This window comes from Leptonychotes weddellii, chromosome 2, assembly GCF_054177405.1.
Source record: "Leptonychotes weddellii isolate Sample4059 chromosome 2, ASM5417740v2, whole genome shotgun sequence".
Lineage (NCBI taxonomy): Eukaryota > Metazoa > Chordata > Mammalia > Carnivora > Phocidae > Leptonychotes > Leptonychotes weddellii.
The window spans coordinates 25048514-25075994 of record NC_138370.1 but is presented as its reverse complement, the minus strand read 5'-3'; the positions used below and the strand labels follow the sequence as shown (position 1 = coordinate 25075994).

The 27481-nt window shown below is 39.2% G+C and overlaps 1 protein-coding gene across 1 annotated transcript; it reads left to right on the top strand.

Moving 5' to 3' along the window:
* Positions 1–2294: 2294 nt before the first annotated feature.
* Positions 2295–27124, top strand: LOC145720300 (uncharacterized). The gene is made up of 5 exons (XM_081813051.1): positions 2295–2875; positions 19423–19596; positions 24527–25296; positions 25602–25656; positions 26482–27124. Exons 1-3 carry the CDS (start codon positions 2859–2861, stop codon positions 24657–24659), a joined length of 324 nt encoding a protein of 107 aa, XP_081669177.1. The 5' UTR covers positions 2295–2858; the 3' UTR covers positions 24660–25296; positions 25602–25656; positions 26482–27124.
* Positions 27125–27481: the final 357 nt, after the last annotated feature.

The following is a 27481-nucleotide window of genomic DNA, read 5'->3' as shown; positions in this document are numbered from 1 at the left end:
TTTTAATCATTCAACATAAATCATGCTCTCAGCCCCTTAATCATTCTTGTTATTCTTCTTTGAACCTCTTCCAGTTTCCTTACATCCTTCATTGCATAAAGAAGAGTTTTTTAACAGACCTGTTTCACTTCCAAGAATCCATTCTGTGATGGAAAGAGTGGGGGTTAGAAGATCCAATGCCATGAGAGACTCCAAGGGAAATGCAAGGCGTGGCCCTCGAAAAGTTGCAGACATTCACAAGAACTAAAAGACCATCTGATCCACTTGTCTGCCACATCTGACCCAGAAAGATGATTTTATATCCTTTTTCCTCCTAAGTAATACAGAGAAGGACTTATGAGGCCCCTCGGTATCATAGTCTACATTCTTCTATTGTGTATTTTTTTATTAAGCATCTACTATGTGAATGAGAGAGTTCTTGCTCTTCTGCTGTTGAGTCCAGGGAGATAAACAGCTGGTAGGATCACATCTCTTAGGATCAGGGATTTAGCTATCATCCATCAACTCTTTCCCCTTTAATCTGGTTAGAGAGGTGCTGGAGAATAGCATCTCCGGTAAACTCTAAGGACAAACAGATTCTGGACGAAGCGGGTAAAAAGCGAAGTTGGCAGAGTGTCTTAACATACATCTGCCTTTTCTTGCATGTACTTTTTCTTTTCTCCACAGGTCCTTCCCTGCCTCCAACTAGAATATAAACTCAAGAGGAACTTTGGTTTGCTCATCAGTCTACCCCAAAACCTAAAAAGGTGGCTGCCACCTAATAAGTGTTCAAAAAGTGCTTGACGAATGAATAAATAATCACCTTCAGCCTATCACTTCATGCTTTGAAAAGGATAATTGATACTTGTTAATCTTATGTAAAGCTTTATACAAAACATAGCTTCAAGACAATCACCAAAGACTCCCTCACTTTCTAATATACTTTTCAAATTGTTTTTGTGCTTAAAGATCCTCTTACAGAGAAATTTAGAGCCACCATCATTCAAGGCCATTTAGTCCAACTGATTCATGAATCCCCCTTGTTGTCCATCCCACCAGTTATCATTCAACCTTTGCTTGAAAACCTCTAGGAACAGAGAGCTCATTTTCTCCCAGAGCTGCCAACCTGTACAACCATGACTATTAGAATACTCCTGCTTAAATTTAGCTAATATCTTTTTTCTATAGCCTTTACCCATTGTTTTAGTTGTCAGAAACACATTAATCTTTCCTTCCACTGGGCAACCCTTCAGGTACTTTGAGACATTAACACATCCCTCCTAAACTTTTTCTTCTGTATATTAAATGTCCCTTGTTCCTTTCTACACCTAGAAACGTATAGCAGAAATTCCAGCTTGAGAGTCTTGTGTGTATTTACCTTGAGGATTCAAACATGAACAACAGGAACAGACCAGCAGGGTGTCTATTTATGGGGAAGATGAAAGAGCTTCAGAGGGAAATCAGCAAATAACTAGTTAAGCAACTACAAGTCATCCTTCAAGAGCCATAAATCAGCATGCAAAGGGAAGAATGTTCAGGGACATGGGCTCAGTTCATTCTGTGGATCCAGTTTTCTGCCCGCAGGAAACTTGTGCCAAACTTGGGGAGAAGGAACACTGAGGATCAAAGGCCAAGATCACAGAAATCTCTAGTCAACACTGAAAATACAAGGCAACACTATTTTGGAACTCAGGGCAATGTTGGACGCCACCACCTAGGATGGAGAAATGGGGGGAGAAGATCAGATCATATCGAGCTAGAAGGGACAGCACGGGCTTACAGCAGGGCAGAAGCAAAGCAGGAGGCCTGGTGGAGAAAGCGGTATCAGGTGGCGGGTTTGTTTATGGAGCAGTGAGAGTAGGAGGAAGAAATGATGCCCTGGGAGGGATGACCAAGAGGAGAGGGTCTGCATCTGGCACACGGGAGATAACCTCTGGGTAGCATCCAAGGAGGCCTGCAGTTCTTATAAATCTGGTAGGAGAGGCGCCATTTTGTTACTGCTATTTCCCCAGCATCAGGAAACCTGATTTTGTCATAATGATAACCCTATCTTCTCTCTACCGAGTCTGTCTCTGGGCATTAACACCGGGGTAACTCATTCAATCCTCATAATAATCCTCTGAGGCAGGTACAGTTCTTATTCTCATTTTACAAATGAGAAAAGTAAAATTTAATGGATCCATCATATCCAAAATCACACTGCTAGTAAATGGCAGAGCTGTGAAGCAAAGCTACTTCTATCTAACTTGAAGCCTGACGTCTCAAATGATATAAAATTAGGCATTTTCGTATAATTTCCTTGTGTCACAGCCCATACTTCAATAGTAAAGCATTTACGTTTGAGCTGAATATGTTTGGTGCCTTAACCAAAGCTTTTTTTAAAAAAAATTGCTGAACCTAAGTATATATAGTACATCATACAAAAAACAAACAAACAAAAAACAAACCCTTATGTAGAGAAGTGAAGTGAGTTGATTTCTGCAGGAACTGTGCTTTATCAACGGTGACTACGGGATCATCCATCCCCTGTCATGAGGTAGGGGTAAGTGACCATTAGTCTTCATGTCCGTGAGGGCAGCGAGAACTCGCACCCACCAGGGGTTGTTTCTCTAAAGCAGCCTCCTCCATTCAGCATCAAGTCAATAATGATGACTGAGATGAGAAACAGGGTCCCCAATCCCATGTGTCCATTGCCATTTTCTGTGTTCCTGGATGCTCCCCTCACCAGAGAACTTTTCTTTCTGGTCCAGTGAAAACGGAATCCCCCCACGAGGAATTCTGGGGCATCCCGTTTTTAAAAACCTTTTATGGGACCATAAAATACCTCACCTCATCACCTTTAAGAAGCTGGCTTCAGGAATGAGAGCAAACTGTATTGCATGGAGCTGAAGACAAGGTAAGCAAACTGTTATTTCTCCTGGCTAAAGCAAGTCCAACTTCTTCATTGGACTAAAGCATTTAGCAAAAGGAAACAGTATTTTAATTGCAGGCTCCATGTTACGGCGGGCAGACTCATGACCTAAGCCAGGAGCCGACTTCAGTATACAGAACAAAGAGTTCTAGACACGCGGATACTTTATGTGCCTGAGAACATGGCCATTTACAAGCGAGAGCTACTTGATTGCTAATGATCTTTGAAGTTAACAAGGTTTGCAAAAGCTTCTCGGCATTATTATTACTATTTATATTAATAGCATTAGTGATGTCCTTTATTCTTCCAAGACTTAACAGTGCTAATTGGTATCAGTATAAACAGAGGTACAAATGCTATCAGGCAAGGCAAGCAGAGCCAACTCTGGCAGCTTTGTGGGTTTAATATGGAAATGTTTGCTATCTAATGAGGACACAAAATGTTAATCTGCAGAACAAATTGTATTTAGAGAGAAACTAATTATCATATGCAAATGTGACACACAGCACTGGCAAAATTCCTGTTGCCGCTGGGGCGGCCCTCTGTGACCTTTCTGAAATGCAGCGCTTTTTAAGCACTAGCTGATGGTTTCATGCGCTGAGGCTGATTACTTTCATTTTCATACAGAAATGAGCTAAATGGGCAGGACTCTGGCTCCGAATAAACACAACAGGGACATGGCCTCCATAACTGTAACCTGCACTCTATTGATTTCTTATCCTTTCCTATAAAACTCAGAGTTCTTCTGCAGCTTTGGCTGTATCTGCAAAGCCAGATTACAGATGACCAGAGTGACGAATGTTTTAACCCATGTAATAAAAGACCTGAGATGTTCTTATCATACACGCAGTCCTATTGAGGGAAGGCTGCTTTGATGTTGTTTTCATAAGTATTTTTGCTTTTCGTTGTTTCTCTTCTTCATTGAGTAGGGAGCCCCTAGGTATAGATTGTTAAATCTAACTGAGTATGGGGTTTAACTCCTTTTCTTGGTACTTTTTCCTTTTGTCTTTCAAATATATGTATCCTGTTGTTTTAAGCCTCATAGAAGTATAAAATGCTGGAAATTAAATGGCCTTAAAGATCACCCCGTGTGTCCAAATATTTCATTTATAGATGAGGAAAGTATGGCTCAGAGATCACATGGTGAGTTGGTAGAAGACACTGGAAGTCAGGTGCTCTTTCTATATGCTTAAACAATTAAAAAAAAAAAAAAAAACCAGCAGCAGCAGCAACAACAACAAAACACACCTCTGCTGTAGCACTAAGTTTAGACTTGTGTGAATGCTTGGAAGTGTTCTTAACTCTGTATGAAAGATGCTGTTGGCCAGAGAGCCTTGACCAGCCATGGAGATGTAGTTCTGCTAATTCTCATCATGATGTGGGGATCTGGGTCAGCATTCTCCAAATGCCTATTGGGCTCCAAGGACAGAGGGGTGAAGGAAATGTGGCCTCTACCTCTACATAAAACCCACTGTTTGCTGAGGGAGACCAACCTGCAGTGAGACAATTTCAGTGAAACAAGGTAAGTGCATTGGGTGGAAGCATAGAGAAGAAATAAGCACTCTATGCAAAGGAGGCCGCAGGGTGGGGTAGTATATTTGTTTCTATTGCTATGTAACAAATTATCTCAAATTTAGTGGCGTAAAAATGTGTAATTATGATTTCCATGCATCAGGAATTCCTGCATGTCTCAGATGGGTCCTCAGCTTGGGGTCTCCCAAGGATGCAGTGAAGGTGTTGGTTGAAGCTCTGTGGTCTCTTCCAAGCTTGTGTGGTTGCTGGCAGAATTCAGTTCCTTATGGTTGTAAGATTGAAGCACTGCTTTCCTGCTGGCCATCTCAGCTCCTGGAGGCCCTCCCCCACCCCCAGTTCCCTGCCATATGGCCTTCCCACAATATGGCAGCTTACTTCTTCAAAGTCAGCTGAAGAATCACTCTCTTCAGGAAGGCCCAGTCCCTTTTTAAAGAGCTTTTACTGATTAACTCAGTCCCACCTAGATTAATCTCCCTTTTGATTAATCCCAAATCATCTGACTTGAGACCTTAATTACATCTACAAAATCTCTTCACATTTGGGATATAATATGACCTGATCATAGGAGCGAAGTCCCTTCATACTTAGAGCCCCCATCCACACTCAAAGGGAAGGTGTTATACAGAGTGTGTGTATCAGAGGGGCAAAAATCCTGGGACTCATCCTAGAACTCTGCCTCCCTCAAGTGGAGAGCAGAGGGGTAGAGTTAGAATCAGTTTCAGGGGGCACCTGGGTGGCTCAGTCGTTAAGTGTCTGCCTTCAGCTCAGGTCATGATCCCGGGGTCCTGGAAATGAGCCCCAGATCGAGCCCCAGATCGAACCCCAGATCAAGCCCCGCATCGGGCTCCCTGCTCAGTGGGGAGTCTGCTTCTCCCTCTGCCTGCCACTCCCCCTGCTTGCTCTCTCTCTCTCTCTGTCAAATAAACAAAATATTTTTTTAAAAAAAAAAACAGCTTTCAGAAAGTGTGAACTGAATCATAAAAAACAAATAGAGGTAAACACCTGATGTGATCAGTTATTTTTATAATTTTCTTTTTTTCTTAAGATTTTATTTATTTACTTGAGAAAGAGAGAAGAGGAGGAACAGAAGGAGAGGGACAAGCAGACGCTGTGCTGAGCACAGAGCCTGTTGCGGGGCTCCATCCCACGACCCTGAGATCATGACCTGAGACAAAATCAAGAGTCAGACGCTTAACCAAATGAACCACCCAAATGCCACTATAATTTTCTTGAAATTATTTTTTCGACAGAAGCCTGTGTTCACAAGCTATGATTTTATTTATTTAAGTCAGGTGTGGACTGAGTGCAAAGGAAAAAGAGGAATGAAATCAACAACTCACCAAGAATAAAAAAAAAACAAACAGTCCCTCTGCCAAAAAAAAAAAAAAAAGGAAGAAAGGATAAAAAGCTTTGTTAGGATGAAGGAATGAGAAATGAGAGACCTAGGTGAAAGCTTGGAAGACAAGGTGTTTTTCGGGGCCTCCATGTTCTCATTTGAAAATATGGTGATTATTTGCAATAGGTGAGAAGCAAAGGAGTAATATTCCTAACATACAAAATGTTCTCATAAAGTAAGAAAAAACAGAAGAGTAGTTGACTCTAAGAATGGGCTAAAGATTGGAATCTTAGGCTTAGGTTCCTATTATGGGCTCCATTTTATAGACACAGAGAAGTTAAGTTCATTGCCAACGGTCACCAAGAAGCAAGTAGCAGAGCCCCAGAACCACCCAGGAAGTATGGCTGCACTCCAGCAGCACGAGGTCCTGCCTTCAACACACACATCGTCAGGACCTATTCAAGTAATGCTTATCTGTTGATGAGGGTTTGGGAAAACAGCTCCCCACCCCCAGCCCATGCCACTGATGAAAATGGAAACAAATCTTTCTGAAAAGTTTTAACAGTTTGTATCTAAAGTCTTTTTTCAAGTACCTGGTATTTAATGTAGCATCTCTTTCATGTTCTTTCATCCCAATGAAAACAGTACTTGCATAAATATTCAGCTCTAAGACTGTCAAGTTACTCCTAATTTAAAAAAAAATTATTTTAATGGAAGCAAAGCAGAGGTTATATCAATTATTTGGCATTCATGCAATGGAAGACTATACAACAATTGTGACTGTATTTTATATTGTAGAGTATTAACAGGAAAAACTGTGCTGTATATTAGGAATTGAAAGCAGTTTACATAATACCCCAGATTTGTTTAAGACAAATCCTGCATTAGATGAGTATCAAAGTAGAAGGAGGGTGGCCTGGAAATATATCCACCAAACTATTAGGTGTGATGTATTTGAAATGTGGTAGAATTATAGAATTATTTGTGTTTTAAAAAAATTTTTTTGAGTATCTTTTTATTCAGTAAGTATCATATAACAAGAAAAAGTAATAGGAGATTTAATTAAATGGTCTTTAAAAGCATTTTTTCACAATACAGTCTGAGACCTATATTTTATAAGTTGTTCCATATAAGCAGTCGGTCTCATACTGTGGCATCAATGCTGAACTCAGAGTCTGGTGATTTGCCTTCTGCCTTTGGCTCAGTCACAGATTAACTCTGGAAAGTTAGAACTGGAAGGGATCCTAAAAATCAAATGATCTAACACCTCAGTTTTACTGATGAGATGCAAAGGCCACAGGGCACAGATGATGTGTCCAAGACTGACACCAGTGGGAGGCAACCCGGGCAGGAAGGCAGGTCACCTTACCCACAAGCTTGGGACAAGTTTTCTTTTACTATACTGTCTTTCTGGGTTTGTGTGCCTTTAGTTGTGAAATCAGAGCCCTAGATCAGCAATTTCTCAAGGAAGAGTGTGATGGCCACAAACGTAGGATTTGAGGTCAAACAGCCCATGTTCAATGCCTGAGAGAGACCTTCAACAAGAGAATCAATTTAAAAAAAAAAAAAAGATTTTATTTATTTGAGAGAGAGAGAGCACGAGCAGGGGAGAGGGACAGAGGGAGAGGGGAAAGCAGACTGAGCAAGGAGCCCAACGCGGGACTCAATCCCAGGACCCTGGGATCATGACCTGAGCCAAAGGTAGACGCTTAACTGACTGAGCCACCCAGGGACCTGAGAATCAACTTTTTTGAGCCTTGCTTTCTCAACTACGAAATGATGATTACAATAATACTCACCTCTTGGGCTATGGTGAAGATTTTTAAATATGATAATATTTTTAAAATTTTTAGCACAATACCTGGCTTTTTGAAGCCTCAACAAACACCAAGTTATTATCATCCTGTTATGTATCTTTGGGTATAGAACCCTATACTGATTCCAGTGGGGTCCTGTCCTCGGGCAGGAGAGAAACTGAAATGGTGATTGTTTGCCATGGCCATGGTCCCATTTTCCCACCTTTGGAGATAGTGAAAAGCCTCATAGGGGTGTCTGGTTCCCTCAGTCAGTAGAGTAGGCAACTCTTGATTTTGGGGTTGTGGGTTCAAGCCCCACGTTGGGTGTAGAGATTACTTAAAAAAAAATAAAATCTTAAAATTAAAAAAAAAAAGCCTCATATACCTTTCCTGATGAAGGAGGAGTTACTTTCTGTCTACTGCCTGCCCTCTGGGGAAATCAGTTTTGTGCCACCACCATAGTAGTAAACCATTCAGATTTATAGGGAACGTAATTTACGAGCTAAGAAATGTCAGCTCCTCACGTGACTAAGTAATAATGTAGGGCAGTAGAACAATCACTGAAGTTGGCTTACTCTGGAGAATGCTGTTGATGTTGGGGTTCTTGCTTGCAGGGCAAGTAAATGCATGGAGGAGGACCCACACATGCACAGACCTTCACCCACGGGTCACTCCTTGCTTGTGCAAAATCACAGAAGTAGCCGGTAGTTCAGCTGGCATCACAGTGGAGATGGAAAAAGGACACAAGGAAACAAAATCAACCTGACCCTGACTGGGTCGGTGGGTGAAAGCCCTGTAGCACATTCCCAAACCCTGCCACAAACTTGCTCTGTTGTATCACTTGGGCAAATCTTGTCACTTCTCTAAGATGCAGGAATTGGGCCAGGTGGTGGGAAAGGTCCCTTCTGAATCTGACACCTTATGAAAATAAGAGTCAGGGTCAAAGGCCCCATCTTTGTGTACTCAGGGTGCATACACTCAAGTTAGAAAGTAAAACTTCAGTTTCTATGGAAATGGTGGAGCAGGCTTATTGAGAAACCCCCCTCAAAAAACCCTTCTAGCCTCTCCCAGCCTGTGATCCAAATCTGTGTTTCCACCACAGAGAAACCAGTAGAATTTATGAGGGATCTTGGACTCCCTAATCCCATTAGCAACCTGCCTGAGGATTTGGCCTCATTCACCCATTGCTCCCTTTCCAATATTCCAATGCATTTAGGTTACATTTGGTTGAATATCAAGGAGCTATTTTTAAATGGTGATAAAAAGAACTCATCACATTTGGCCAAGCCAAGTTGCAAGTATTCCAACTGTTTGTTTGCGCCTCTTATTGGAGCTCAGAGAAGGCATAGGCTCACATCACCCCTGTAATTTAATCCCTGACTTGAGGGGGAAGGCAAACATTGCTGTCCCTGAATAAGCAGGGCAGTTATTACTCAATGACTTCCAGAAGATTCAGTCTATCGGAACAATTCCATGTGTGATTTTAATGTGTCACAAAATGCTGTTTTCCATTGTCATTGCAAGTTAATGATCATTTGACAGTTGAACACTTTCTTGTCTATCAGGTGGCAGAGAGGAGACTCCATCAATAATACCTATTCCCTTAGCCTTCAGAAAAGTATCTACAAATGTACCACCAATGAAAGGCGACAAGGTTTTTATGGATTCATAGGACTATTAACCTTCTGCTTCACAGCAGAAGGGAAAAGAAGATCAGTTTTCACAAATCCTGGGGCAAAACAAAAGGGAAAATGAGGAACTACCTGAGAAATGCTCCTGAAAATGCTGAAATCAAAGCCAAATGGTGTGAAGGCTCATCCTCGGCTCAATTCCATGATCCAAAATTACAAAGCTTCTGGAGAAATAGGCTCCAACAAAAGCCATCTTATCCAGGTGAGGGGGAGCAGAGAACCAGGGTCTCCAGGCTGGTTTAGCCATCTAAATGGTCTAATTAAATACAAACAATTAGGGGTTGGCTTCTGTCCTGCACATTATTCCCCGACTGATGAACTCCCGAAGAATGGCAGGGAGCCAAAATTGCTCAAGTGACTTCTTACTTAACTCAGCCATTTAAGTGCTCATCAAGTGTTAAATTTAAATGTGTGTAAAGATTATTGCAAAACACACACACGCACACACACATCAGGGGGAAAGTGTGAATATGCATACAGAGGGCCACACGTATAGGTCAAGAGGGAAATAGCTTCGGGGATATTTAGAGATTTAGCTTTTAGCAAAAGTCATTTTTCTCCCTCCAGTAAGCCTGTGAGCTTTTAATAGCCACTTTCCTTGATTGCTTCTAGATCATCGTCTGCTGCCAAGTGCCCCAATATGAATACATAGACACTAGGTCTTGAGGGGGAAGACAGATTTGAGAGAATCCTCACACCAGAATTCTGAAAGCTTTCCCAGACTGAGTCAACCATGTCACTCTCCTAAATTATGCAATAAAATAAAGTCTCAAGCTCAGATTTCAAGAATCCTTCCTTTTAGTTCTGAGTATTTTTATATTCTGAGTAGTAAGAAGTTTGGGAAAATGGCCTCTTCCCTCAGACTTCCTTATATGTTTCTGAAAATATTATGATGGCCTTGCAATTAAGATATTTTAGAAATATGTGACTGTCTAGCAAGTGAATCATTAAAATAATTTATTATCTTGAGAGCTAATGATACTAACCTGTTCTTTATTTTTTTATTAGTATTTTTTTTGGTAGAAATTATTGACCCTTTGATAGTTTTTTTCTTAATAGGTAAGTACATGGTTGAACTAGACCCCATAGTTTGGCCCAGATTTTAAGAGTGGAGAAACTCTGGCATAGTCTTCGTTCTAATACAAAAAAACCCCAAACAAACAAAAACAAAACTAAAAAAACAAAAAGCAAGCAAGCAAACAAAAAACAATAAGGAAGCAAAGGATATACCCAAGAGCAAAGATACAGGTTAGGGAACACAGGTGCCCAGTACTTCCTCCCTTAGCACCTCCCCAAGGCGCATGACTTACCTCGTTACCTACCAGGTAAGAAACCTGGATCTATGGATTTACTGGCATTTATATCATTTAACCTGCCCATGAACTTCCCAACAGCTCCAATCAGGACTCAGGGGTCCATTCTATATCAAATAAAGGCTTTTTTGATGTGCCACTACTGCATACTTACTCTGTTTTATTTTTTACCAAAATATTGGATCTAAAGGAGATTTCTGTCCAGCAGGTTGGGTCACACCAACCACCATGGTGAACTAATAATATTGACCTTTGAAGAGTGCACTATTCTTCCTTTTAAAAAACTTTCCCTTGTTAATTTTCCATAACCACTTGCATAAGAGAAATAATTCTGAAAAGGAAGTCAGTATTGTGGTCTACATCTGAAACACCACATTTACTGAATACCCAGCACTTGAACGGGTGTTGTGTTTGCTTCCAACGTATATTGAAGGTACAGACCTTACCTTGCGTGAAGTTTGGAAGAGGAGAACTACCAAAACCTAAACAAGAATTCAACATTACAAATATCCCTGCTTTTATTAAGCACATAGTATTTGCTAGGCACTGAGCTAAGCAGTTTACATATATTATTTCTAGTTTTTCTAGCACTTATTCACAGTAAGCTATGAGACATTTTGTAGACAAATTAAGTTCTAAGAGATTGAGAATTCTTAGATATCACACAGAAAATATCAAAAGATCACAGGTGGGATTAGAACTAGGAATATTTAATATAAAGCTGATATTTCTTCTACTAGACCGCATTGCCTCCCAGCAACCAAACAAGAGTTCACAACACAACAGAGGCAAATAATAAAAGAAACATATGTTTATAACTTTTATTAAAATGTTCTACTTAGTTATATATCTACATCAAATCATCACGTTGTATACTTTAAATACATTCTGGTTTTATTTGTCAATTGTATCTCAGTAAAATTGGAAAAGAAAGTTGAAAAGAAAGCCTTATGAAAGTCAGCCAAATCTGTGATATATTAATGAACCTCCAATATCAATTTCAGATGGTGATCCTCAGGCATTGAAGACTCTGAGTTATCCCAAAATGATGTTCAGTTATGCAACCTTAAATCTTGCCCATTAAAGGCCAAGGGCCTTTTGTTACTTTTTACTGTCCATGGAAGGGAGAGAAGAATTCATCCTGAAATTTTAGAGAAGGTGCTGATGGGAATGTGTTGTCAATATTCTAGATTCCCAGCTTGAAACTTAGAACATGAAATTACCTTGATTAGATTACTGAATGGATATTCAAATATAAGCAGAAAGCAAGGCAACAAGCCATCCTAGGCTGCCTGGTTCTGTAGGGTTCTCAGAACATGGGATTTTCAGAGTTAAAACCAATAAAGTCCCAGGCAAACCAAAGCAAGTTGATCACTCTCACTGAAATATGTGTGCTTCTCATAGAATTTTGTATCTGGACAGAATTTTGAGTTTAGCTATTCCAATAAATACACTATTTTGATGGCGATCTATAAGGAGATTAACTCATAGTGCAGTTTAAACATGAACAGAAGTAACAGGACCACCACATTAAAGTATCCTGGGTATTATTACATTTATAAAATGTCAGGCAATTTTTACTCTCTTAAAGTGTTCTCTATTTTTCTGAATTCCACCTGCCCATTTGGGATTTGGGGATTAGACCATTTCTCCAGGTGGACCCCACACTTACCTAACAAATAGTAAAATAAAAGCTATGACAAATTTTGGCAAAGAAAGGACCAGAATTGATCTGTTCAGAGACTTGCTGGGCTCCTACATAGCCTGGAAGTCATCTGGAAAATCCTGTTTGCTTTGTGAAGGGATGTGGAAAGTGGCTGATGATACTGGTTGTCTATGATACTGGTTTTCTTAGAAGTGAGGTGTGCAACCCTGTAGTAAGGACAAAGGAGAGATGCTGTCGCTAAGGAATAGGTGCCAAATGGCAAATCTGAGCTGGTTTTCAGGTTATATATAACTCAAAGCAACGCTCCAACCAATGAGGAGAGAGCAGTGCACGTGTTTACTAGCAGCAGGCAATTAATAACCACAGATGTCAGCAGGGTGAGCTAAGATGCCCAGATGGGCCATCATCTTCCAGAGACTGGCTATTATGGACAGAGACTCACCTAATCATCACTTCCAAGAGAGTAAGACCCCACTGGACTGAAGGTACAAGGGCCCTTCTCCATCCTCCTGAGGGCACAAGACCCTCCCCCATACACCAAGACTCATTTTGGGAAGGAGAAAGATGTAGGTTCAGCTCTGAAAACTTGATCATTAACCTGAAGGCAACCACTATGAACTGAAAGGAAATGGTTTAAAAAAGAAGACACTGAGGGGTACCTGGGTGGTGCAGTTGGCTGAGCCCCTGACTCTTGGTTTTGGCTCAGGTCGTGATCTCAGGGTCCTGAGATCGAGCCCCAAGTCGGGCTTCTGAGCTCGGAGATTGAGATTGAGATTCTCTTTTCCTCTCCCTGTCCCTCCCACTTGTGCTGTCTCTCTCTCTCTCTCTCTCTCTCAAATAAATAAATAAATCCTAAAAAAAAAAAGACACTGAGATAGTGTCCACTGACAAAGTTAAGTTCCTCAATGATTCAGTAGGAAGGGGAGCTTGTAAGGAAGAAGATGTGATAATAAAGAAATATTAGAAGCAAGTGAGTGACTGAATGAAAATAAAATTGGTTCTGTTTGATTTTCCCACATCTAAGTAGTGGTGAGAAACTCTGCCCACTCCCTACAAAGTACTTCATCGGAGGGCTTGGAAATCATAGATAAGGAGATAAAAGTATAATAATTCTGCCTCCCGGTGATAAACATTATCAATATTTTGTTTAGACGACAGAGTGATGACAAATAGATACTGTATATATGTCATTAAGCACTACATACAGTTCTGTATCTTGACTTGCACGTGTTATGACTACAGAATTCGGTCAAATTTTTAAAAAATAATTGTTAATAGTTTTATAATAGCTTTATGATAGCCTCTGATCTGGAGACTCCTTGATTTATTTGACCATTTTATTATTGGTGACCACTAGTTTATTTACCCCTACTGTTACAAACAATGCTGCAATGATTTGATGCGTAGATCTTTTCCACATATTTGACTATACTTAGCTTTAATTCTTCAAGCTGAAACCATTGAATGAAAGGGTATGAATTTATTTTAATCTCTTGTTAGGTTTAGCGATGTATTTCCTGGAAGTCTATGCCGATTTCTCCGTCAGCAGCAGTGTGTGAGCGAGTGCCTTCTCCAAGGCCCCCTTGTAGTGGGCGGCATTTCCAAATCCGAAAAAACTGGATAAAAAGAAAGATAGGCTCTCATTTTTGTTTTAGTTTGTATTTTTGGCTTGCTATTGAAGTCGAGTATTTTTATTGTGTTTATTAGCAACTTGAGATATGTGAAACCTCCTTTCTACATTTTTTGGGTATTTCCTTTTTTTATTTGAACAACCTCATTATAAAAGCATATTAAATGCCATACTTGTTGCCTATATTTTTTACATTTTCTTTTTCAGTTTTGACATGCACATTTTTGTCTTCATGTGGTCAAATCTTATCCACTGCCTTATGCTCAGAAAAGCCTTGTTCTAAAATAACATACTCAAATGGTCTTTGCTTTTATAAATTCTACGTTTGCATTTTCAAATATATGTGAAACATACAACATTTCACATACAACATTTTAATCTATCTACAAACTTTTCTTGACATACTGGGGTTTTTATTTCTTTCTAGATGGTTAATTAATTCTCCCAGCAGCATTTACTTCCTTAACACCCAGTAATCTGCAATGATTTCTTTATCAGAGCACGAGCTTGTATGTATAGAAATGGGTTCTATGACTTTTATTCAACTCCAGTGATTCATCTGATGATTTTTGTTCTAGAAAGGGATCATTTTAAATATAGTTTCCAATGTATATTCATATCTTGTTCTTCTTTTTCAAAACTTTCTCGGGTATTTATGTCACTTTTTACTCTACATTGTCAAATTTCAGAAGAAAAAAAACAAACTTTGGGATTTCCATTGAAAAATTAATCTGAAACAATTTTTAAATTATTTAAACTTACCAAGGTAAGAACATGTTTTGCCTCTCCATTTACTCAATTCTTCTTTTATTTCCATCAGTAAAACTTCTAAGATTTTTTTTGTTAGTTCTTGCATACATATCTTTAAAGTTTATTCTAGTTATTTAATCTTTTTGGCAACTATTACAAGAATAAGAATTTTAAAATAAATTATTAATGGATACATCTGGTATATAGAAAATACTTTAAAAATGTACTTAACTTTATAAGCCTGACTTTTAGAAATCTTCTCAGTGCTAAGGATTTTAAGCCATTTTTTAAGATTTTACTTCGCATTTTAAAAATGTTTCTTCTATTATCATTATTTAGTCGTTTTGTTTTATAATTGGTGCAAGGCTTCTACTAGTTGAATTAGTGAATTAGTTGAATTAATTAATAATTATAACAAGATCATTGAAGCTAAAGTGTATATAAACCACTGAAAGTTTGACTTCATATGATATGTACATAATAGAAAAGAGAGCAGTTTCCTATAGCAAGCAAGTAAACAAACTATAGTTTCAAGGTTAATGGTTCTATGATAATTATTTCATTGAATTTCAAGTAGATTCATACAGGAGAGCTTCTTGCAAACAAACTAGTCATAGTTCAATATTCTGATGACAAGATACAGAATAAGTAAAAATCTGCTAAGAAGGACCTTCACCCCAATATCCCTCATGTTCATATGGTTTGTGTCTTTCAGGTAACCATGTCTAAATCTTTTCTAGCTCTTCTTGTCTATATTATGAAATGTAATAGCAAGCTCAGTGCTTTATACTCTGGAACACTGAGATCTATAGGCCAAAGTGTATTAATCCCTAAAAGATTCAACTCTTCAAAAATTGTGTGGCCTCTGATTTTTCTTTTAATTTTAGTCAAGGCTGAATTAAAGAACTTGAAGTCTAGAATTTTTCACAAAATCATGTTATTGGCAAGTAGTTGTAATTTTAAATTTCTGCTTCATATTTTATTTTATTCTGCTTCATATAGATTGGCTAGAATTTCCCAAACAAGCTTAAATAATGTGAATAACAAAGAGCTTCTTTAAAAAAAACAATGAAAATCTTTGCCTTATTACCTATTTTAAATGGAAGGCATCCACATTCCATTATTAGGGAGTTGACTGGTGGTCCTTAAATGATTTATTATATTGAGAAAAGATTCACTGGTTCCTGATTTGTCTTGAACAACAGGCTTCGAATTTTATCAAATACCATTTTGGCATCCCTTGAGATTATTCTTCTCCAACCTATTAAAGTGATTTTTAAAATGTATTTTTTTAAAGATTTATTTATTTATTTTTCAGAGAGAGAGATGGTGCGTGCAAGGAGGGAAGAGGCAGAGGGAGAGAAACTCAAGCAGACTCCATGCTGAGCACAGAGCCCCACACAGGGCTCAATCTCATGACCCTGAGATCATGATCTGAGCCGAAATCAAGAGTCAGACATTTAAGTGATTGAGCCACCCAGGCGCCCCTAAAATGTATTTTCTACAAATAGAGTATCTTAGCCCTTCTATGATAAACTCTCCTTGGTTATGGTTATACATTAATTTTTTGTCACACGAAGGGGTGTGGACTGGCACCACTTGTGTTGAATGGACAGTTAGAGAAACAGAAGAACAGCCACCATCTCCTCGACTCTCTTATCCTGATGAGAGAAGGACCTGGGTGTGATACAGCTGGACACACCAGTAGAGGGTCTCCACTGCTCGCTGCTTTACCTATTTACAGAGGCATTAGAAGGGACAGAAAGTACCCAGTGGCCTATGCGACAGAAGGACCTTGAAGGTGAGGGTAAGAGGCTCTGTAAGAAAAGGAGAGCCTTTAGAGCCCAACCTCAGGAATTAGCCAGAGGTCCCCTGATCTCTCCACTGAAAACACCCACACTTGCTAAGCTGGCTTCTTGCTATACTACTGACAGGTGAGGAAGGGCATTCCACAGCCAACCAAGGCTTAACGCACCTTGGTCATACTTAAATCTGCTAATATATTTTAGAATTTTTGCATATATGTTCATATATACATCTATAATATATATGCAGACCTATTTCTATATTTCTCTATCTACCTATCATCTATCTATCTATACCACCTCTGTCACTTTAGTCAGTTTAGTTTATGTCCCTAATGTTTAGTGTCTCCATTTACAAAACAAAAGTCATAATCTCCTACTTCATTAGATTAAGAGGTAATAGTGATACAGCAATTGGCAGTGTCTGGCCCATAATATGGTCAATAAACATTAGTTTTATTATGGGTATTGTTCTTGTGTTCCTCCCATTTCCAATATTTTTATTTACATATTTGATTATATGTTATAGAGTATATGATTATTTGTGGACTGTGTATAATAGCCTTACAAAAGGGCTCTCTGTCCATTTTTTGTTCTGTACTTTAGAGTCTCTTATTATTAACTCCCATTCATTTTTGTTTGATATTTTGTGTATATCATCTTTGTTCACCCTTTTTATGTCACTTTTTAGGTTATTTTGTTTTGTTTTCATAAATCACTTTAAGCATCTTCTTATTTTAACCTGTTTATTAGTTGTTGTCATAAGTGATACGTTAGGACTTATTTCTGTAACTTATTTTTTATGTTTCCTTGATATTTGGCTTATTTTCTGCCTCATACAAACTACATATTATTTAATTTTATTTTTCCTAATATCTTGCTTTTAATTTTTTTTTTTAAAGATTTTATTTATTTATTCATGAGAGACAGAGAGATAGAGGCAGAGGGAGAAGCAGGCTCCCAATGAGCAGGGAGCCCGATGCGGGACTCGATCCCAGGACCCTGGGACCATGACCTGAGCCGAAGGCAGACGCTTAACCATCTGAGCCACCCAGGCGCCCTTTGCTTTTAATTTTATTAGTAAGTTTCTTTAACTTAAAAATGATGGACATTAAGGAGGGCATGTGACGTAACGAGCACTGGGTATTATATGAATCACTGACCTCTACCGCTAAAACCAATAATACATGATATGTTAATTATTTGAATTTAAAAAAGAACAAGTAACATACATATGTCCAGGCCTACTTTTGTTGTCCCACTTCTGCCCACCTGAATATCATCTCAAAAGTATGGCCATAGATCCTGAAATGTTTTGATAAGGAATATGGATTTTACTGAAGAACACATTACATTGCAAGTATAAGAACCAACATTTTAAAAAATCCTGCTTGAATGACTTTTTCTTTCCATAGGACTTCTATCTTTGAAACCTTCCAGTCATGATCCTCTTTTCTCTGTTTTCTTCCTTGAACGTCTTCAGGTTGCATGTGCTCCTTATGCATTCCCTCTTCTACAACGTGTTTGGGTGAGGCTCAAGCCTTGGGATCGTGCAAGTGTAGAAAAAATAATTCACGCAGTTCAATAGCCAACTTGGACCATTTATTGGTTGTTACTTATGCTTTTTGTGCATGGGGTTGACATGGAGCAGGAAGACTAGGGAAACTCACCACACATATTTGAGCCTATGTTATCAAATTTAACAAAAACATGATACTTGATTCCTTGCTTATATGAGATAAGGAACTAACTTTGCTTGTTTTTCCTCCTGGCCCAATTCCTTTTCAATATTTTCCACCTTTGTTATGAGATTAAACCCAGGCTGCTGTTATTTTTGAAATTTTTATGTTCTCCATGTTCTCTAAGCAGTTACACACACACACACAATCTTCCTAGACTTACAATGGGGATACATCCCCAAAAAACCATCATAAATGGAAAAGGTCATAGGTTGAAAATGCATTTAACATTGCCGCTAACCTGCTGAATACCATAGCTTAGCCTAGCCTACCTTAAACATGTTCAAAATGCTTATATTAGCCTACAGTTGGGCAAAATCATCTAACACAAAGCCTATTTTATAATAAAGTGTTGGATATCTCAAGTAATTTATTGAACACTGTACTGAACACGAGAAACAGCATGAGTGTACAGGTACAGAATGGTTGTACGTGTTTTGGTTGTTCACCCTTGTGATCACATGGTTGACTGGGAGCTATGGCTTCCACTGCTCAGCATCATGAGAGAGATAGAGAGACATCTTGCATATTGCTAGCCCAGGAAAAGGTCCACATGCACAATTCCAAGTACAGTTTCTACTGAATGGGTATTATTTTCCCACCATCAAAAGTCGAAGGACTGTGAGTTGGGGACTACATATATGTATTTATAATTTATATTATAAAGTAGTCATTTAGACTGCATGCATTCTTGAGAGCTTGTTTGGAGACTCTAGCAGGGGAACACAGCTACTCATCTACCCTTGAAGGAAGAAAGGTCATTCTCCACGGAGGAAGGTCACCCTTCCACTGAGAGCATAGTTTCAGGAGGGATGCACATGGAGTGAAGGGAGCAGGAGCGAGAGCACCCTCCTAGCCAGCCAGATCAGCCAAATCCACCTTGGCAATCTGTCAATGACAGATACAACAGCCAGAGCATGCTCACATTCATAGACCTCATGCATTCTTAAATCTTTGCTTCTTTTCAACATTTTTAGGTGTTGACAGTTTAATTCAATAACAGTACCAAAGATAATAATGTAAAATTTAGGGCAAACAATGAGCTTTTTTGTATATATTTCGTTCGTAGTGAATTATATCAATAAGACCCATGCTTAGATAGATTTTGTGTATTGAGATATAAATGATTACAGTGAAGGATTAGGTTGAGGCTAGAGATAAGTATCCTAGAAAAGAAGTTTGTGGTCATTTTTCAGCAAATAGTCTGGTGCATATCCCAACAGTATTATGTTTACAAGATCATGAGTTATTAATGCTTTGGATCTACTTCCAGAAATATGCTGAAAGTGCAGATTACCTCTACCTGGACTGGTGCCCATCTGCCCTGTGAGGTAGGTGGACTCTGCATTCCACTGCACATTATACAGATGGAAAAATTACCAATGAGCTTCAGTCAGAATTCTGGCAAGCATCCCCCATGCATGGTGAAGAGCAGAATTTGTTTAGAGTGAGTCTCTTCGTTCTTAATTTACTTAAAACTTTCCAGAATAATCCTTCTTTGAATCTGATATTTTCTATATAATGCTGTCCGGACAGATACGTGGTTGGCTCAAATACTAACGACCTATGGGCATTAGCCCTTCTCTTATCAAAAGTTTATGCAGGCAGCATTTGCTGTAATAGTACTGTATAGAAAAAACATCTAAATCTCGGTTGATTGCAAGAACAAACACTTTTTTTTCTCATTAGCAGTTCTGTGAGTTGGCTTTGGCCACTCTGCTGGTTTAGGTCTACTTCGTATGCTTTCTCGTCCATAGCACTAAAGTCAAAGTGGCTTCTATCCAGTGTGCACTATTATCATGAGGAGACCTGGAGTGCATGAAGGCTGGTTGAAACTTTCAATGCCTCCTAGAGCCTTCCCTTTGGAATTGGCATATTGTGCATTCCTCCCACCCCACCGTGTCCCACTGTTCATAGTAAGTCATGAGGTCAAATGGCCAAACCAAACAGTGATGGGGGTCAATAGTATTTCTTGTGGGGAGAAAAGGATAAATATTTGCTGAATAATAATAAAATCTACCACAACCCATCCTCTTGGTCTCAAATATTGATGCACCTTCCCTCTGCTTTCAAAATAAACTCATACTTTCCTTGAGGAGAACAGTCTAAAAGACATTGGATTTGGAGTCCAGGATCTTGTACTAGCCTCTACAGAAAGTCTGGATATGGTTCCTCTTGGTCTACACCTGCATAGCTAAAAGAAAAGTTATGTGTATCTTCTTTTGAGCACACACATATGTATACACACACTCACAAACACACATGCACACACACACCATATAAAGATAAAACAAGACCAGGATGAAGGCAATTAAATAAACTCATTGGGAAAAGGGGAGGTCCAGGCTAGTTGCCAGTCCGTAACAAGTCTGAATTCCCTCTGGGCACATGTCCCTTGTGAACATGTTTCATGAGAAACAAGCTCAGATCTCAGCGGCTGAGGACCAGCAATATTTGTTTCCCACACACTCATCTGCGGGTCAGCTATGTCATCTCTTTCCAGGTAGCAAGGCAGGGTCACAACTCTCCCCCATCTTCTTACCCAAATCCCAAGATGGAAGAGCAGCTATCCTCTGGGGCATGTTGCTTCATCAAGGTGGGCAGGAGTGCAAGAGGGTTAGTGGAAACACAGACACTGTCATACCACCCACATTTCATCAGCCAAGTCATGTGTCCAAGCCCAGCATTGATACCATACTCCTGTGGCAAGACGACAGGGAGAGAATGTTTGCTAAACAATAATAGAATCTACAAAGAATGAGATATGCCTTAGGCAATTTTTCCTTTTCCAAAGGAGCCCAGTATAAGTAATCTTTCTTAAGGCTGGAAGATCCCAGGGAGTAATTAAATGTTCTTCATGTAAATTATTTTGTAAGCACCTGAATAAGTGATACTTACCCATTGAATAAACATAAAGGGAAAGTGCATAGAAGTACATAAATTCCACTTTGTACAGAAAGCTGAATAACACAGTTCAACAGAGAATTGGGAATCAGTTCGAATTACCAATAAAAAAAGGCAAGAGACAGAATGATACAGATGAATTTCACATAAATTCAAATAAATCCAATAAGGTAATCTGTAATTCTTTCTCTACCTGTGCTGCCTTAATGAAAAAGTAGATAATTCCCAGGGCACTAGACTAGGCTTATTTGAGAGGCTAGAAGCATGAGAGCAGAAATATTCTGCAGAAAGAATTCATGAAGTTACAAGAAAAATTGATCCCATGGTTAAGGAAGTTACATGTCTGTCTCAGAATAGTCTGTCTTTCTGTATAAAGTTGTCACAATATTTCTGAGCAACCAAGTACTGAGGTTAACATCAGAATGTCAACTTGGTTAAAACTGTACATTAATCAGGCAGGGCTTAGGATAAGTCTCCAAGAGCCTTAGAACAAAGCAGAGTGTAAAGAGGTAAAACAAGTTTATTTTTCCACCTCTTCGAAGGATGGAAACTTGGACAGGCCTTGCCCAAACATGACTACATGGCCGTGAGTGTCATATTCTTTTGGATTCCAGATTATAGCATCAGATCAGTGCATCCCAAACCCAAATGCTCAGCCCCTGTGGACATATGGATCCTACCATCCCCTCACAAAATCAGATTTTACATACTTTGTGGGTTGGTCCGCTCTACCTTTTTAAGACCAATTTTCCTGTGGCATTTCTGAGTCCAGCTCATAGTCACTTTGATGGATAAAAAGCTACCTTCAAATCAAGCAAGACATCATAAGGCTAAAGAAATTACAGATCCAGGGGCGCCCGGGTGGCTCAGTTGGTTAAGCATCTGCCTTTGGCTCAGGTCATGATCTTAGGGTCTTAGAATCCAGCCCTAGTTGGGCTCTCTGCTCAGCAGGGAGTCTGCTTCTCCCTCTCCCTCTGCCTCTCCCCCCACCCCCACGCTGGTGCTCTCTCTCCCCCAAATAAATAAATAAAGTCTTAAAAAAAAGAAGAAGACAGGCTAGATAGGCCCAGGAGAACACCCAGATAAGGCAAACACAGAATCTTCTCTCAGGAGCTCACACTTTAGGAGTCGAGACTAACCACTCACGCACACACTCACACACATGCACGCACACACACACAAGACTGTAATACAAGGTAGAAAATATGAACATTCAGAAAAAAAGTCATCAGCAATTTAAAGCGCAAGACAAGACCCAGGAAAATGATGTTCCCCAGCTGAAATGAAACCCAGAATGCCAAAAGGTATTAATGCAATATCCTGAAATTGCAGAAAAAATACTAACTTTTAATGAAAGGTCATCACAGATGAGAAAAGGAAAAGAATATTGCTAGCAACGGTAAGATAGAAAAAAATTCGAGCAGGAGGAAAAACGTTGGCGAGCATAGAAAAAGAGGTTATTTCAATTACTCAAGTATGCGAATGTTAAATTAATGATTTTTGCGCACTGGCAGAAATTAATGAAATTATCAGTGCCTGACACTCTTTGTATTAGGGTCCTTAAGATAATTGCAAATGTGATTAGAAACACTATAAGTTAATAGAACTCTATGGAAGAGAAAAGAAAATCAGTCCAAGAATGGATGAAATATGGATATAACACCTTTTGTATGTATATACATTCAAATAAATACACACAATTTAATATATTTAAAATAATATAAGTGAATACCCACTTAAGACAGTTTTAGAAATGTAACTGCTGGGGGAATCTTACTACTTACAGGTTAGTTCTTTTTACCTTTGAAACCTGAAATTTACCAGTCCAATTTATCCAGTACAATTAGCAATCACTTCAAAGAACACAGAATACGGCATGGCAGATAACCCTGGTTTTTCAAGAGTCAAGCCCACTGAAGTGATTTCTATGAGGAAATAACCTGTCACCTAAATAAGGGGGAAACAAAAAATATAATCTTATAGTGTGATAATTAGGTTTTAGGTATTATTCCACACAGTATTTCCTTTCTAGTCCATTCCATTAGAAGGATGTAGATGAAGGTCACACTGAACAGCCTAATGTATCCAAAGGCAGCTTTGTTTGCTTTATTTTTACCTTCTTAGAAGAAATAGCTCAGTGTTGTGATTATTTACTTTAATTCTTTCTTGTTAAAAAGGAAAACTCTTAAGAGAAGGTTTTGCCTATCTTAAGAAGTACTTATCTGGGGGGCGCCTGGGTGGCTCAGTTGGTTGAGCGACTGCCTTCGGCTCAGGTCATGATCCTGGAGTCCCGGGATCGAGCCCGGCACCGGGCTCCCTGCTCAGCTGGGAGCCTGCTTCTCCCTCTGACCCTCCCCCTTCTCGTGCTCTCTTTCTCTCTCTCTCTCTCACACTCTCTCAAATAAATAAATAAAATCTTAAAAAAAAAAAAAAAGAAGTACTTATCTGGGGCCACCGGGGTGGCTCAGTCGGTTAAGCATCTGTCTTTGGCTCAGGTCATGAGCCCAGGGTCCTGGGATCGAGTCCCTCATCGGACTCCCTCCTCAGCTGGAAGCCTGCTTCTCCCTCTCCCTCTGCCTCTCCCCCTGCTTGTGCTCTCTCTCTCTCACTCACTCACTCTCTCTCTCAAATAAATAAATAAAATCTTTAAAAAAAGAAAGAAGTACTTATCTGGCTGCATATCAAAGTACTTTTTTAAATGTATAACTTCGACTATTCTTGTGTTACATAGAATCATAATTCTACTTATGACTCTTATTTGGGATTTACTTGGGATTATATATATTTTTTGTAAAAGACTGGGTGTGGGGAAGAATTGTAATCTTGTTTATATTATTAAAATTTGTGAATTTTTAACTTTATTTTCACCAGTAAATATGGCTTGCATAATTTCTGGTTTTCAATTTTGGGGTCAGAATTGAATCCATTCTGTAAATGTTTCATGGAGGCTTGAAAAAGAGATGAGTTCTTTCTCTGGGTGTGGATATAGGAAACAAAGTTTATTAATTAAGTTATACCAATCCTCTGCTTCTTATTTATATTTGCTATTTAAACATTAGCGATTGAGGTTTGGGCTAAGTTCTTCCCACAAATTCCACCCCTCCTACATTCTGCTATGGTTAATTATGTGGATTAGGAGCCAGGCTGCCTGTTTAAAATCCAGGTTCTATGCTTACCAGCTGCGTCACTTTGGTCAAATTAATGTCTCTATTAAGATCTCCATTTGTGAAATAAAAAGAATTGTCCCCTATATCATAAGAACAGCTTTAGATGAAAAGATATCATGGAGCTACACATAGCAATTAGCACAGTGACTGGCACATAAAATGGCCTATAAACATTAGTTTTATTATTATTGGTATTATGATTCTTCTTTTGGTATTGCTAATTTATTATTATTGGTATTATTATCATCATGCTCAGTTCCTTTCTAATACTTTTAAAATTTGTTAATTTTCTTTTCCCTTTTACAGGTATACACTTGCAGAGAGACAGAATGATTGGCCTTTGATCAAACTGATCAGGATGTTTTCTGTAAATCACAATGGCGTGTCGGCCAGGGATTCAAGAGCATCTGTTTTTCAGACAAAGATACCAGACCAATAGATCTGAAGAGAGATCCTCTCTCTTGCTGCATTAAAACCACCTGGGGAAGGGTGCCTGAGTGGTTCAGTCAGTCAAGCATCTGACTCTTGATTTTGGCTCAGGTTATGCTTGCAGTGTTGTGAGATCGAGCCCCACGTCAGTCTCTGTGCTCAGCATGGAGACTACTTAAGATTCTCTCTCCTTCTCCCTTTGCCCCTCCACCTCCCCACTCTCTTTCCCTCTCAAAAAATAAATAAATAAATAAAAACAAAAACCACCTGGAGAAACTTTAAAAATTGTTCCTGCCCTAGTATTTCTGATTTGCTGGATTGACTGTAGGAGGCAAGCATGTAAGTAGGAGAAAGAGCAAAGGCAGTTGTCCATGTTGAGAGGCAGGTCTGGGAGAGACAGAGTGGCCTCAACCTAGCCACATCTTGCACGAATGTTCCTGAGCTGGTCCACATCCTGGGTAGAAACCAGGCCTTACAATGGACTCCCCTAGAGGAGGAAGAGGAATAAGGGCAGGTTCAGAAAATTAGACAAAAATGGAAATGGCACATTTTTTCTGTTCCAGCTAAATCCAGACTTCTGTGGGAAAGATACACCTCCCCACCAAAGCAGTTATATTCCCTGAATGAGAACCTCTGGAACCAACGAGGTAAGAGAATTAGTTAAGAACAATGATGACTCAGGGAAAGCTTTCATAGTGAATCCATGTTGCAAGTCTAAAGGATGAATAGGTATCCACCATCGAGGAACCAAGAGTTGATACAGGGAAGATACAAGGGAAACAGACAAAGCTGGAATGGGCTATAAAGTCAGCAGAGAAAGTAAAAACACCTTAATTTTAAATAGGTTGAATAAAGATTGTAGGTTAGTAAACAAGTTAGAAGTATGCATTCCAGTTGTTTAAACTTGGGCTACTCAACCTCTAGAGCCTCCATTTATTTCCTTGTGAACCAGGCATCCCACAGCACCCACCTGCCCCAGCTGATGAACATAAAGCATTCAATCCATGGTAAGCAAACCAAGATTAAGTTTTATTATTTTACTATTTTTGCAGTGTTTCTTGGCTCATTGTTGTTGTTGATTCATCTTTTATATCTTTACATTAGAGGATATGAAATTAGCAAGTAACTTCTTGAATGATGATACACAGGGCTAGTGAAAGGTCGGGTGAAGAGGACACCAGCATTGTTGGGGGGCATGCAACTCCATTATTTAGGGTAAAAAAAAATCAAAAACACAAATCAAGAGCCTTAAAACCTAATGTTTTCCCACTTTAACTCAGTAATTCTACTTCTGGGCATCTACCCTAAGTAAATATTCTGAAATATGTAGAAAAATATTTATGCACAAAATTTCATTACAGTATCATTTATGATAGCAAAAAATAACAAACCTGGGAACAAAAAGATTTCAATCAGGCAACTATGAAAAAGATGTTTACCAAGCATTAACAATTCCATAGAAAATGTATATGAATAAATGAAGGCAGGAGGACATAACAATTGTGTACGTTATAATCACAACTCCACATTTGTTTATGTATCTGCATAAACAAAAAAATAAGACTGCATAAAAATGTTAATGGCTACTTTGGGCAGTAAGATTACAGGTAAATTTTCCCTTTTACTTTGTTACATTTTTTAATTTTCCAAAATCAACATTTATTACCTCCGTTCTAACAATACTCGTTTATCCAAGCAGAGACTGGGGGGATCCTGAGCCTAGGGTAGTTCAGGGACTCTCTCGGTAGAGTTGTTTGCTGGAAAAGATTTGGAATTCCCCCCACCTCTATGTCTTTCTGATGGATTTCTTCATGAATGTTTCTTCTCTACAGCGAGAGCATAAAACGACAACCATGCGCATGCACTCATGACCCTCATTTGTTTACGTGGAAGGTGACAATAACCATTGTGACCTGGAATGCATCCCAAGCAGTCCTTCAAGCCGGTAGTGATATTTCACAGGGTAGAGCAGTCTGGTGGAAGGAAAACACTCCCTGCTTCTTCGGAACTTCCTAAATGTGATGACGCACGCCACCTGCCAGGCCCCTCGTTGCCACCCTCCTATCTTCTCTACCTGTCACAGCTCGTCTTTTTCATTTCAGCCCCGGTGCACGCTCCGGGCACTGCCTCTGCCTGGCGAGCCGCAACCCAACCCTTGGTGGGGATGTCCCCACCCTGTGCTGTGCAGTGCCCGGAGAGAGTGCCTCTCTCCCCTCCAGAAATCAGGTCAAAAAATCCAAGTTCATGCAGGACTCTTCCATAGACAAAATGAGCTTTCTCCTATTTATTGGAGAGGAGAGCCACTTGGTTGTCTTTTAAAAATATTTGTTGGGCACCTGGGTGGCTCAGTCGGTTAAGCATCTGCCTTCCACTCAGGTCATGATCCCAGAGTCCTGGGATCAAGCCCTGCATTGGGCTCCCTGCTCAGCGGAGAGCCTGCTTCTCCCTCTGCCACCCTCCCTGCTTGTGCTCTCTCTTTCTCTGACAAATAAAATCTTTAATATATACATATATATATTTGTTATTTATCATAGAACTATTATTCTTTATTACAAATAAATTTCCTTAGGAAAATAATTCCTATTGATGCTGTAATACACATACTACTTCATTACTGACACCATATCATTTATAGTACAGTGAAGAATAATCTGTGCAATAAAAAAAAGAAAGCATTTAATCAGGGAAGTGATCAAATGAATAATTTTTTGTCTCTCCAAGACAACATTTCCAATGGTTACGTGTATAAGGCTTATTCCTGAAAGTACACAATTTTGAAAATAATGACAGAAAAATTTCAGGAGTAATGTAATTTGATCTTTTTCAGGAAAT